Source organism: Gossypium hirsutum, chromosome A13 (genome assembly GCF_007990345.1).
Source record: "Gossypium hirsutum isolate 1008001.06 chromosome A13, Gossypium_hirsutum_v2.1, whole genome shotgun sequence".
NCBI lineage: Eukaryota > Viridiplantae > Streptophyta > Magnoliopsida > Malvales > Malvaceae > Gossypium > Gossypium hirsutum.
Genome location: NC_053436.1, coordinates 87,328,538 through 87,343,499, shown reverse-complemented (window position 1 = coordinate 87,343,499; position 14,962 = coordinate 87,328,538). Strand labels below are relative to the sequence as shown.

At 34.4% G+C, this 14,962-nt stretch overlaps 1 protein-coding gene across 2 annotated transcripts; it reads right to left on the bottom strand.

Annotated features, from left to right (window-relative positions):
* Positions 1–8,834: 8,834 nt before the first annotated feature.
* LOC107895107 (NAC domain-containing protein 30) lies at positions 8,835–11,910 on the bottom strand. 2 transcript variants are annotated; one of them, XM_016820341.2, is made up of 4 exons: positions 11,691–11,910; positions 10,436–10,608; positions 9,843–10,114; positions 8,835–9,695 (listed from the first exon to the last, which is right to left on the bottom strand). In XM_016820341.2, exons 2-4 carry the CDS (start codon positions 10,596–10,598, stop codon positions 9,186–9,188), a joined length of 945 nt encoding a protein of 314 aa, XP_016675830.1. In that variant the 5' UTR covers positions 10,599–10,608; positions 11,691–11,910; the 3' UTR covers positions 8,835–9,185. The 2 variants fall into 2 exon arrangements, with proteins under 2 accessions (XP_016675830.1, XP_016675829.1); XM_016820340.2 differs by lacking the exon at positions 11,691–11,910 and having other exon boundaries at positions 10,436–10,935.
* Positions 11,911–14,962: the final 3,052 nt, after the last annotated feature.

Genomic DNA, 14,962 nt, shown 5'->3' with positions numbered 1-14,962 from the left:
ACTTAATTAAACTCACCAATTATTAATCAAAAGTTTGAAGCTTCAAACCCTATCTCCCTTTATTTTTTTATGAAGAATCTGTAGGGAAGAAGAAGACAAGGATGACAACATCCACTTTCTCAACCTTTTATACTTTCATTTATTCTTTAATCACCTAATTAAATTAATTAAACTTTAATTAATTAATAATTAATCAAAATTAACCAAATTTAGTGGAAAATAATATCATTCTCCACTATTTGATAAAGCAAAATGGTTTAATTACCATTTTGATCCTTTAGTTATTTAAAAATCTATAGTGATTAAACAATTTAGCCCATGTATTCAAATTAAACAATTAATTAACAAAATTGAAGGACTAAAATTTAATATTCTTTTATACCAACTTCGTAAATATTTTAATTTAGTATTTATGGACCCAATTTACAAAAATGGGGTTTTGAAACCGCCTTTTTCAGCACTATAAAAAATTGGGCTGTTACAAGAAATTAATTTAGTTAATTAATTAAATTAATCGAATAAATAATATTTATTTTGAGAAATAAAAAATAAATATTGGGGTCAATTAAATTATAAAGTGTTTGGTCAAAAGTCTAGAAGGCACATATAATTAGACCAAATACATAAGAAGCCCGATTAACCCTCATAATTAATATGAGCGATAACCCTAGTAAAATTAACTAGGGTGTGTCGCCCCTTCTCTCTTAGTTAGACTGAGAATGTTTTTTCTATTTAAATAATATTATTTATCAATGGATTGTTCAATCAAAATTCTTGTACTTCTCTTTACAAATAGAGAACACCGGTTGACTTAAAAACACACTTAAAAAAATATTAGAGTTATCGTTATTCTGTTAGAAAGTAGTGAGAATTTATTAACTAAGAATAAATTATATTTTTTATAAATTACTAATTTTATCGATTTTATAGAGAGAAATTACTTCACTACTAAAAGTAATTTATTTGTTTCTTTTTTGTGATTTGATTCTTGTTGGTTGAGCCTACACGCAACGACATTAGTTATACGATGATAACGAAGAAGGTTGTTCAATTAAAAGTTAGGATCGACTTGAATTCGTCTCACACAAAACATTGATATTATTCTTTTATGATTTGTTACTATAAATATCACTAAGTCTATTTTTAAAATTCACTATAACTATAAAAACATTTTATTAACCGATTTTTTCAACCATTATTTCATGCAATCAACCTTATTTCGGGGGTGAATGCTAGTGAAAGGAGAACCTTGTTCTAAAGTAGAAGTTGGTCTATCAGCCAGTCAAGGTTGGAGGGTTGGGCCTACATCACCTTCCAAAACATATTATTTCATTCCTTTTAAAGCTTGCTTATGCGTTAATAACTGAGACCGATTTTGGGTCAGGCTTCTTCACCAAAAGTATAATATATTTGAAAGTTTTTCGACTTCAATCGCTCATGCAAACTCTTCTTTTGTATGGAGGGCACTCACGCGAGTGTGGGACTTGCTGAGGGATAATCTAGCTTGGCCTATAGGGGATGGTCGCACAGTCAAATTCTGGGATGATATTTGGGTTTCGAACTTGGGACCTTTTCATAGTGAGTATATTGCATCTTCATTATTAGATAATTCTTACTGGTCAATGACGTGGTCAATATGATAGGTGAATTGGACTGTGTAGGAACTAAGAAAACAGAATGAGAAATTTTGACAGAAACTTAAGCATGAAGCATCGATGTCTTGCTGAACAAAAAAGAAAAATCAACTAGAGTTTTGTGAACAAAAAATGCTTAAGTAAAGACCAAAATGAAGAAGAAGTTTCTGAAAGATTTCATTACATTTGAATGAAGGCAAAATGCCATTACATATACCAAGCAATTAATGGTCAAAATGAGAAAATGTTACCTAAACACATACCTAACTCTACTGAGTAGCCTAGTAATTTGATAAACATTGCTTGTACACTTGGTAAAGCTGATTTATCAATCTATCAGCACCTAATTACATCAAGTATATCAACAACTTAGTTCATATCTAACTAAATAACAAAACATTAACTTGAAAGTAACAACATAGCAGCATAAGCTTCAACTGCAACTTGCATGGCTCGGACAACTTGTTCTACTTCTTGGTCTACATGGAATCCAACTTCAACACTCCTCCTTGGCTTGCATACTAGAAACTCCCAACTTGGCTCTCAAATTCTTGAATCTTGACACAGAAAGAGGTTTTGTCAAGATATCAGCTAGCTGATCTTCAGAACTTCAATGAACCAATTTAATTTCTTGAAATTGTTCCATTTCCCTAACAAAATGAAACTTTATCTTAAAATGCTTTGTTTTCCATGAAACACTGGATTCTTTGCAATTGCAACAGCAGATTGGTTATCACATCTGATCTTTGTTGCTTCTCTTTGATGCAAGTTCATGCCTGCCATAATCTTTCTTAACCAAATTGTTTGGTTAACAGCTCCTACAGCTACTACATACTCTTCCTCATCTGTTGATTGAGCAACAGCAGTTTGCTTCTTTGAACTCCAACAAAAAATGGTTGAATCAAGGGTAAATAGATACCCTGAAGTGCTTTTCATATCATCAATTGATGCTGCCCAATCACTATCAGCAAAACCAAGGAGCTTGATGTTGTCAACCTTGGTAAACATCATTCCAAAGCTCAGAGTACCTTTGATGTACCTGAGAACTCTCTTACCAGCTTGAAAATGGTTCACATTACAACAATGCATGAACCTAGATACGAGGCTGATTGTAAATATTATGTCTGGTTTTGTGGTTGTTAAGTACAGCAGGCATCCAACTAAGCTCTTGTATATTGACTCAGCTACCTTCTCGAAATTACCCTGGCTTATCAAATTTTCTCCAATAGCAATCGATGTGCTGGTTGCTTTACAATTCAATATGAAGAACCTATTCAGAATTTTCAAGACAAAGACCTTTTGGCTTAAGAAAAACCCTTGTTGAGTCTGTGATACTTCTATACCAAGGAAATAGGTCATTTCTCCTAAATCTGACATCTTAAACATGCTTTTCATTTTGTCTTTAAAATCTATCAGCATAGCATTGTTTCCTCTTATCACTAGCAAATCATCCATATACAAGGAGACTATGAGTTGTGTTTCATCACTTTCCTTCTTCACATAAAGTGTTGGCTCACTAATGCTTCTCTCAAAACCCCAAGCTTACTAGGTAGGTGTCAATTATGTCATATCAAGCCCTTGGTGCCTGTTTTAAGCCATACAAGGCTTTTCTTAGCTTGAATACTTTGTCTTCTTCACCAGCAACTTAAAAGTTTCTGGTTGTTTAATAAATATCTCCTCATTAAGAAAGCCATTGAAGAAAGCAGATTTTACATCAAGATAATGTATTTTCCACTATTTTTGAGCGGCTAATACAACCAGCAATCTGATAGTGTCAAGTTTAGCTACTGGTGCAAATGTTTCAAAGTAATCAATTCCATATTTCTGATCGAATCCCTACACTACTAACCTTGCTTTTAGGTTGTTTAAAGTTCCATCAACATTTTGTTTGGCTCGAAACACCCATTTTACTCCTATGACCTTCCTATTAGCTAGCCTCGTAACCAATTCCTAGGTCTGGTTTTTGTCAATCATGCTCATTTCATCAAGCATGGCTAGCCTCCATCCTTCTTAAGCTTGAGCATCTTCAAAACAAGTTGGTTCAACAATAGCCACATTTGCCCTCTCATATACTTCATTTAATGGTCGAGTTCACCTAACTGGTTCATGATCAATGTCCATTTTAGTATCATTTTGATCAACTTCTGTTTGCTCTATCAACAAGTCTTTAGTAGTACTTTCAGGTTCACTTTTGTCCCAATTCCAGCTTGATCTTTCATCAAACACAATATCTCTACTCACAAAGACTTTGTAGATTGTGAGATTCAAAATTCTGTAGCCCTTTTTGACACTGTTGTAGTCCACTAAGATGTCAGGCTGAGCCTTCTTTGCCAGCTTGTCCTTCTTGACTGCAGGAATGTAAGCATAACAAATGCAGCCAAAGATCTTCAGGTGAGCAACTGATGGCTTAAACCTAAACCAGGCCTCAAATGGTGTTTTTTGAAGCAAAGCTTTGATTGGTAGCCTATTTTGATGATAGATTACAGTGTTTACTGCCTCAGCCGAAAAAATCTTAAGCAAATTTCTCTTAAACATCAAGCATCTAGCCATATCCACCAAAGTTTGATTCTTCCTCTCACTGATACCATTTTGTTGAGGTGTGTAAGTGTTTGTGAACTAGTGTTTAATACCTGTTTCATCACAAAACTTTGAAACATTGCTGAAGTATACTCTATGCCATTGTCTGACCTTAGTGTCTTAAGCTTGCAACCTGATTTTATTTCTGCTGCAGCCTTGAATTTCCAAAACACTGAAGCCACTTCTGACTTGAGCTTTAAAAAATAAAACTAGCAGAACCTAAAGCTATCATCAATGAAAAGAATGAAGTACCTGCTACCATTCAAGGAATGTGTCTATATAGGGCCACACACATCAGTGTGGACTAACTGTAACTTTTCAGAAGCTTTCCAAGCCTTCTTCAAAAAAAATGGCAGTCTGGCTTGCTTTCCTAGCTGACACACTTCACAAACATCCTCCACTTTGACTGATTTTGTGAAATTTTCAACCAAGTCCCTTTTGTTCAACTGAACTAGAGACTTGTAGTTGACATGGCCCAACCTTTTGTGCCACATTTTAGATTCATATAAAGCAGTTGTATAGGTACAAACTGAGTTCTTGCTTCTATCAGTCATGGTTACTAGCATGAGCTTGGATCCACTTGGTAGACTAATCAGGTACTCTTTATCTGTAAAAACTACAGAGTATCCCTTTTCAAGCACCTGAGCAATACTAGGCAGATTTCTATCAATTTCAAGTACTAACAGGACATTAGAAATAAGTTTGGTACCTGTAGGAGTGTTAATCAGCATATCTCCTTTGCCTTCTGCTTTTATGTAATGTCTATTGTCCACTTTTACTCTTATGTTGAAGGATCTGTTAATACTTTTAAAAATAGTATCATCAGGTGTCATGTGGTTTGTGCAACCACTTTCAATTAGCCATCCTTTTGTGGTTTTTCTTTTAGTGGATAAGCAGGAGGCAGTAAAGACTTGTTTTTCTTGATCACAACCTTCTTCTACCACTTGAGCTTCAGCTCTAGGCTGTTGAGGCTGATTTTGCTTTTGCTTGCCTTTGTTTTTGCAAACTTTCTCAATGTGGCCCATCTTTTTGCTTCTGGATGGCTAAGCCTTCTACAATGTGAGCAAGGTGGATATCTTCTTCTTGCTCCATCTCTTCTAGGCTTCTCTGACCAAATCTTCTTCCCTTTATAGCCAAAAGAGCTCGAGGTTGGTCTGCTCTTGGCTTGAAAGGCACCTTCTTAATGCTCTTTTTGTCTGCTAGCTCTTCTTTGTTCCTGAGCATAAAGGGCATTGATTAGCTCAGTTAGAGATGCTTGATAGATCTATTGAGTCTTCCAGGGAGGAGATTTTGGCTTCATATCTTTCAGGTAAGGTTGAAATAACCTTTTTCCACTATCCTTGCTTCACTGAACTGGTCCCCAAGAAATCTAATGTTGTTTACAACAAACATGATCCTATTTGAGTATTGCTTAACTATTTCTGATTCCTTCATCTTCAAATTTTCAAAGTCCCGTCTCAAATTCAAAAATTGTTTCTGTCTTGTTCTTTCAGTTCCTTGAAACTCCTCCTTAAACTTGTCCCAAGCCTATTTTGGAGACTCACAAGCCATAATCCTTGTAAAAATCAAGTCTGACACACTATTTTGAATGCAGGACATTACCTTGTATCTCTTCGCTCAATCATCAGAGTGTTGTCTGATCTGAGCTGCCGTGGAGTTAGCTCTCAAGGGTGGTGGTTCAACATCAACATTGACAACCTTTTACAAGTCAAATGCCTATAGGTAGGTCTTCATTTTCACTACCCAAATGTGGTAGCCTTCTCCAGTGAGCACTGGTGGTGGAGCTGGAGAGAAACCAGATAAAGACATTGTTTTGAGGATTAAAAAGAGAAAGGTCCACGAAACCAGCTCTTGATACCAATTGTAGGAATTAAGAAAACAAAATGAGAAATTTTGACAGAAACTTAAGCATGAAGCATCGATGTCTTGCTGAACAAACAAGAAAAATCAAATAAAGTTTTGTGAACAAAATGCTTAAGTAAAGACCAAAATGAAGAAAAAGTTTCTGAAAGATTTCATTACATTTCAATGAAGGCACAATGCCATTATATATACCAAGCAATCAACTGGTCAAAATGAGAAAATGTTACCTAAACACATACCTAACTCTACTAAGTAGCCTAGTAACTTGATAAATATTGCTTGTACACTTAGTAAAGCTAATTTATCAATCTATCAGCACTTAATTACATTAAATATATCAACAACTTAGTTCATATCTAACTAAGTAACAAAACGTTAACTTGAAAGTGACAAAATAGCAGCATAAGCTTCAGCTGCAACTTGCATGGCTCGGATAGCTTGGTCTGCTTCTTGGTCCTCATGAAAGCCAACTTCAACAGACTAGGGTACTCTTCAATGTCAGTTCGGAAGGAAAAATCTCTTGTGCATTGCTAATATTCATCCGCGTAACAATTCTAATGGTAGTGATAGGTGTGCTTGGAGGTGGGGAGAGCTACAGAAGTTTTCTGTTAAAAGTTAGCATATGAGACTCAAATGAAGAATAATTTTGAGTCTTTGAATGCTATTTTGGGTAATGTTAGGAAGCTTCAAGTGTCGTAGAGGGTTCGGCAACTCCTTTGGCTAGCTATCTATGATAGACTAAAAACAAATGTGAAGAGATATCGGAGGGGTTTTGATGATACTAGTTCGTTTAGTTATTATGGAAGTGCTTTGCAAATGGCTCTGCATGTCCTCAAAGACTGTTATGTTACGTCTCCATTGTGGCGCTCCTTATTGCCACCAGGTATGCAGTAGAGATTCTTCAACTGCTCTCTTACCAAATGGCTTTTTGACAATAACTCTAATGACAGGTTTGTTGGTAGTGATTGACTACCTTTGAATGTTATCTTTTTTGTACTCTGATGGAGCATTTGGTTGCGAAAGAATAAGTATGTATTTTTTTTCTGATGAATTGGGGAGCTTGGAGCAGCTTCGATCCCATAGCTCTGCCGTTGCCAAGCACGCGCTGAGGAGCCACCAACGAGTGGTGCAATATGCTTGTCAGGATACTGGTTTCGTGCAATGGTTGCCGCCTAATATGGGCTGGGTGAAGGTTAATACAGATAGGGCGATGAATCCAGCTGATGGCAACAGCTCAATCGGAGGTGTGGCGTGTGAGTCCCAAGGTTGGCTATTTGGCTTCTTCAGATACATTGGCACCAGTTCAATTTTGCAAGCGTAGCTGTGGACCATTGCGGAGGGTATACACTTAGCATTGACACAGAGGTTATAATACGATTGTTGTAGAGAGTGATTGCCAGTAAGCAATTGACCTTCTACAAGAGCCTTTTGCTTCACAGTCTCCGTTGGATTTGATCAGGCATATACATGACCTGAAGCAACAATTTGGTGGGCTAGTTTTCAAATGGATTTCTCGTGACATAAATGGAGTTGCAAACAACATTACTAAGTTGGCCGATGAGGGTTCATGGGACCTGAGGTTTTTCGAAGTACCACCTCCTGGTATATTGCCTTTGCTCGAGCATTACAATCTAGGCTCTCTGTTTGGTTCCTACAGTTATGTAATTTGATGTCTAGGGTGTTTAATCCCTCTTTATCATTCAAAAATAAATAAATAAATGGTGACAAAAAAATAATATTGCAATATTTTTTATTAGAAAAAAATTATATTTACTTTTTTGTAAAAACTAAAAAAAGACGAAATTTAGGGTTGAATTCACTTTTTATATGTTTAATTATATAAATAGCTTTGTGTTTAGAAATAAAAATTAAGATTTCGTAATACCTCTATAGTCTCATGTAAATAGTAAACTGCAAAACTGTTGAAGATTCAATAAAAACTCAGATAGGGCTGAGATCTCGTGATGGTTTCAACATAGAGGTGTGCATGGGCCGGGCTGAGCCGGGCCTATAAAAAATTTAAGGCCCGTTTTCTAGGCCCGGGCCCGGCCTGGCCCAAAATATGGGCCTAAAAATTTGCCCAAGCCCGGCCCGAAATAAAATTGTGAAGCCCGAGCCCGGTCCGGCCCGGCCCATATTAAATTTTTTTAACTTATTTTATTAAGTAAAAATTTTTAAAATATGTTAAATAATCAAATACATTTAAAAAAATATTAAAACAAGAAACAAATAAAAAAATATATTAAAACAATTCTTAAAACAATACACAATTTGAAAAATATAATAAAAATTGATTATATTAAAATTAAAATTAAAATTAAAATTAAAATATAATTAAAAATAAAAAATATATATTTATTATATAATTCGGGCTGGGCCCGGGCCAAAAAAATTTTACCCGAGTCTGGCCCATTTTCTAAACGGGCCTCGTTTTTGTACCCAAATCCATATTTCGGGCCTATATTTTTACCCAAACCCTCCCATTTTTCGAGCGGGCCTTCGGGCCGGGCCGGGTAGCCTGACCCATGCACACCTCTATTTCAACATGACCCCATGTATTTGTTTTCAAGATTTTAGAACTAAATCAATTAAAGAAGTGGACCTATTTTTCTCCAATTCTTCTTCCAGCCACTGATTCCCACTCAACAATATAAATCAAACATCAAATACGTATAACCCTAGATAAAAAGAAATCTTCTCCTCTGATGAATTCTTATACACTCGAGAATATAGGGAAGTTTTATTATAGAGGGATTTAGAGAAGAGTCACGTTATGAAAAAAAAACCCAACATTATTACTTAGGTATATATGCACTAATGCATGCGCAATATACAGTTTCGTAGACATGACAAATAATAATAATAATAATAAGTGAAGTGAAACTTTCTTCATACACCCTAAAGCATGCAGGAAGTCTCTCTTTAACATAACAAAACCATGCTTTTTTCTACTACATGTACTCTACCTTTAGCAATGCAATCATATTAATAAATCTGATCATGGATTTTCAAACTTAGCTCCAATATATATTAATTTGAGACAACAAGATTTTTAGCTGTCTGAATCAGCATTCTTGCATAAGTCAATTGTAAAATTACTGTGGGCTTCACCTATGATCCAGGGAAGCAACCTAGGAGATGGTGTTGTTGGGCCTCTAGTTCATCATTTTGGGGTATTAGTGCCGCAGTTTGATATGGATAAGATGTTGTATCAGTGAGCTGAGAGTTAAACAAGTTATCAAAGTTCTTCCAGTCGATTATATGTATTTGACTACTCTCATTGCTCTTTTCTTCATCACAATGAAAAACTTCTTTTTCTGCTAAACTTGGTGAAACAGTAATGGGGCTATCCAGTTGTGGAAGCTCAATCACTTGTTGGTTGTCCAAAAAATTGTGAGTGTTGGAAACAAGCTCTTGCTCCGAACCATAGGATTCATAAAAACTTGATCCTTGATTCCTGCGAAGATGAAGATGAGATGTAGTTGCTATATCTGAAAGGGAAACGGGAGGCCTAACTTGGCTGTTATCTCTCATATAGTAACCATGGCTCCATGCTTCAAAGCCTTGCCTTTGATTAGGACATGGCTTTCTAAATGCCCGGCACACCACCCATCCTTCTTCCTGCAATTTGCAATAAAACTTATATATCTATCAAAGGGAACAACATGATGAAACTTGGCAGACTTTTCAGCTAGCTATGAGTATGATTATAAACATGTATTGGAAATAAGATGTGTTGATAAAGTGTATAGACATAGAAGGGCTTGCCTGGGGCGGTCCATGTTCAGAAGTCTGGAGGCGATACTCATGCATGATCCAATCAGTTTTCCTACCATTAGGTGCACGACCCTTATAGAAAACCAGGGTCTTTCTCATCCCTATAATACTGTTCTTTGAAAGCACAGATTTATCCCTCCCTGTTGCCTTCCAAAACCCAGCTGCAGTGGCTCTGTTTGTCCTTGTCCCTGTTGGATACTTCCTATCTTTATAACTGAAGAAGTACCACTCGCTTTGCTCTTCATTCCCTACATTACATCTTGCTGCCAAACACCAAACTCCACACCATTAATAAACCAGCCTTTTTCATGCTACCTAGGTTGTTATTTTTGGTATTTTTACATCTAATTTCTTGGCTGGAACATTAGTGTGAACGCTTTGAAAATATCCCTTTGAACTCGGCCATAGCATGTTGATATTGATTAGTTTATGACCAAGAGGAAAGTGGCACTAAAAAAAACTTTCTTTCCAAAATTTCAAACCCTAGCTATGATAGAATCTATAGGTTTGTGCCACCAATTAATGAAAATGTAATAAAAGCTTCCAAGATGCATGGTTAGAGTTAGAAAAATAAATTTACGTACCTTGGATATCCCATGGCTCCATCTTGTATAGATCAATCTCGATAATAACATCTAGATCAATTTTGAGTGAGTTAATCTTTCTTCTGAGATAATATCCTACAAGTTCTTCTTCAGTGGGATGAAATCTAAAGCCTGGTGGCACACATGATTCCAATTCCATCATGGATCTACTCCTGGAAAACATGAATATATGAGTGAAAGCATAAATCAAGGTTTCTTCCAAAGGATTTAAAACAATGCAGTTTTTGTTATTTAGCTGTATTTATATTAAACACCTAATAATGTGAATATATATATTCCTTTCCCAACAAACATAGGGTTGAAGTTAGTTTTGGCGTAAGCCTAAAATGCAAGGCAAGTTGGAAGAAAGACATGGCTCTTGGAGGGAATGAATTGCCAATGCTTTTACAAAGGATAATGGTATGGAAGTAAACGCACATGTTTTGCCTATATATGTTACTTTCATAATCTATATACAAACCTCCTTCCTCAACTCTTAAGTTGCAAGAGTAGCTTTTTTTGATTATATAGTGGGTGATCAATGATGATTATGATGTAACTTTATGGGACCCAAAGCTGGTTGGCCCCTGCATGCTTTTGTTTTTTATTTTTTAATATTATAAAAAAAATGTGAGGCAACATATGTATTTATGGAACCCACCAAAAGAAAGAAAAAAGAAATGGTTTTATCCTAAGGCTAGTGTTACTTTTTATGTTTGGTCGAGTTGCATGAGCTTAGGCAGGCAAACAAAATATTAAGCATAAAAATTTTGCCGAAAAGCTTGACTTTGCTGGCACAAACAAGCATGGTGTTTCTTTGAGTGCAGTGCACTCCGGAGTGGTCTTAGTGGATAATATGTTTTCACACCCACCAACTATCTCATTCTCCCTACAATATAATACCCCTCCTCTTGCTCTAATTCTACATGGTAGTGGGTTGTCAAACCTCCATCTATCTCCACCTTATTTACCTACATTAACTCATTAATTAATCAAAATATACTCTTCTATTTACATCTAGTTACCCCACTGATGCTACTGGATGCATATGCATGATTTAGACACCAAACAAAACTAAGACAAATCCAATATATATATATGCATGAAAACCCTACAACTATACAGCAATAAATGCAGCAACAATAAAGAACTGCAGATTGCAGAGGGGAGTTCCTATATATTGAACAAAGTAATAACAAAGCTTTTGGAAGACATATATTAGATTTAGACCAAACGTGTATAAATATATACTCACAAGATGAAAATATTGTGAACCTTGGCTTGTTCTTTGATTGAAGATGGAAATGAGAGAAATGACAAGGCAGTGTAGTGTTGGAAAGAGAGAAAGGTATAAAGAAGATGAGAGTAGAGAAGGAAAGGACGGGTGAATATTTTGGGATGGAATGTAACGAAAAGAGAGAGGATGTAAATATTTATATAGTTAAGAGGGAAGAAGGGTATTGATTGCGCATGGGGTGGCAGATAGAGAGATAGAGTGAATGAATGAATGATAAGAAAGGTTCATTTGGACGGCGTGACACCAAATTTTCACGCCACCCCACCCCCCTCTTCCCACCGCAATTTTATGTCCTAAGATTTTCCGCACTATAGCAACAGCGACTGCCCTCTTCTCTCCATTTTTATCTTCTTTCTTACAAGACATTATAAAACCAATCTTTATTACTACACCAATAGCTAGTTGAGGGTGGTGTTTATTATTATTAATATTACTATGTAATGATTGAATATTCCTTCCCACAATCCAGCTCCTCTTGTCTGAGTTTGGTGCGCCGCCCTTTGCCATTTGGCATGGCTATATTTGTGCCAAGTGTGAGATTTAGAAGCTGTCTTTATCAAGTTAAATAACACAAACATTTGTGTTGTTTTAGTGTCTCTGTCTCTTTCTCTTTGGGTTAATATATAGTTTTGAGACAGACATCCAGAGATGAGTCCCACTAAAGCCAGTCCTTTTCATAATCACCTGCCCTTGGCTTTATCTCCTTTATTACTTCATAATTGAAATTTATCTCCTAATTACAACTTTCCCTTTTTACTCCTCTATAATTTGCATAATCGAAATGTAATTAGGCATGAAGTTGCTAATCTTATACATACACTTTTACATTCCTTTCCTAACTAAAATTCTTTGTATATATAGTAGTAGGATATAAATGCTTTAATATGTATGGAAGTTGGATTTTCACTCCAGCTTTTATCCTCATTAATAGCTGCTATATGTTAATTTATAATTTGGATATATACAAGCTTTTCCTAATTACATTGGTAATACGTATAACACTTTTAAATAGAGAATTTAAGTTTGAATTTTAGATATTACATTGTTAACGACAATCACAAATCTAAAAAATATTAATCTTCATTCTAAAAAATATTAATCTTCATGAACTGTAAAACGGATATAGAGGATACTTTAATTCTACCCAAAAAATTATGTTTTATTATTAGGTAAATTGGTAACGTAATTAAAAAATTTCATAAGCAAAAGCTATCATGTGTTTTTTTAATTAATTTTTTATTTTATTATAATTTTAGGATATAATTTTTTTTTATTTTATAATCCGTATATAGAATAATTATCCTTTTAAATATATAATTAGGATTGGCATCCTATCCACTATTAGTGGATGTATATAAATGAAACAATGGGCGTTTCGTAAGTGATAATCTTATTGCATTAAAACACTGCACAGTAGAAGATGGAATTCAATGCATCTCTTGTTGAAAAATCAATGTTTTAAAGCTAAAATCTGAAGACAGTAGTTATGAAAATTATATTGATGTGCACCCAGAAATCATGATTAGTTGACATTCTAAAAATTCCATTAGAAAGGTAATGTGAGGTTAATTACCCATATTTTCTAGAAGAAATTTTAGGTGTCAAGTCATTGAGATGTTATGCTAACTTTTATGTAATCCTTAGTGGTCCCACCAAATGTTACTAACCATATTCTAATATTTTCAATGAATTATTAAAAATGTATATTATGGGATCATTTAGTATGTTATGCTTATATATGGAACAGAATATGAATTTGGGTGTTTTTGTTGTAAAGCATTTTGTATGTTGCATGCTAGTAATTATACTATGTATATAAATATAAGAGACAACTGTTTCTGTGTAAAGCAGCAGCTGGTTGATCAAAACATATTTTAGCTTTCATTCCTTTTGTTTCACTCCATTTATATCACATTCGCTTTATAGATGCATACACGCACTCTTGTCACAAAACTTATTTCATTTCCCGGATAAGTTTACTAGGGATTTGGTTAACTTAATTCCACTCAATATATATATATTCAATCTTTTTGAATAGTAGTAGGAGCTTTTCTAAAAGGTTACAAAATTAACAAAAGCTAAACACCCAAAAATATTGCCTAAACCCATCGTGACCCCTAATAAACTCCACACAAAAAGAAACCTCGTAAAACACACAATAAAAGTATCTCTAAAAATATTCTACCAAGTCATAAGCATTTCTAAAAGTCCATGCATGTCTTGGTGTTAATTTAATATTATTAGAGTTTTGTGATTCAATCCAGTTTGATCCAGTTTGAAAAATTCGAGGTGTAACTCACTTGTTAAAGAAATAAAATAGAGAGATAAAATAGGGGATCTGTGGGAGTGAAGGATCGAGGGCCGAACCCTTGTAATACCAACTATGCCGCACAAGTTGAATCTGTATAAGACTATATTTTTTCTGTTAGATATTGATTATAACAGGGTTGTTTAAACTTTAAAATGTGTATAGTCGAAAACCTCTTATATTGTTATTTTTCAACATTAGTAATTTTTTTCTTCTATGCCAGTAATTTTTCTTGATAAGGGTTTTTTATGTAAAATATATATGTTCTTTCTTATTGCTTTGCAATCATTTCTAATATTATTATCCACGTTTAACATAACAAACACATTTTTTTTTCATAGGATTAAAAAATAATCAAGATTTGCCTGATACGAAAATGATGGAAATGAGAAAAAAAATGTTAATTTAATGGTTAAGTAGAAACAGGGACAGATTTAAGGGGACTGGCAGGGGCCCGGTCCCCCTAAAATGTAAAATTTTTATTTAGCCCCTTAAATTTTTTTAAAAATTTTAAATTAATAAAGATAAAATTGCACTTTGGCCAACTAAAATTATAAAAATTCGATATAATCCTTTAAAAATTATAAAAATATATATTATAAAAAAATTAAAATTTCATTTGACCCCTTAAAAATTTATTCTGGCTTCGCTTCTGAACAAAAAATGGTTATAAGTTATAACCGGTTGAATGATAAATTTTGCATTCTCACTGTTTTTCATCTTTCACATCAAACAAAAGAATAATCCTTGAATATAAAGTCATTGAAAGAAAAAATGTTTAAATGCATTTAATATATCTTACTGTTCAATTTATACATAGAGATGATACAATGTTGAATTATGTTTACTAATTCTTTTCAATTTTTGTTAGATTCAACTTTAATTCAATTAGTACTTGTTGCAACAAATAGAAATATATATT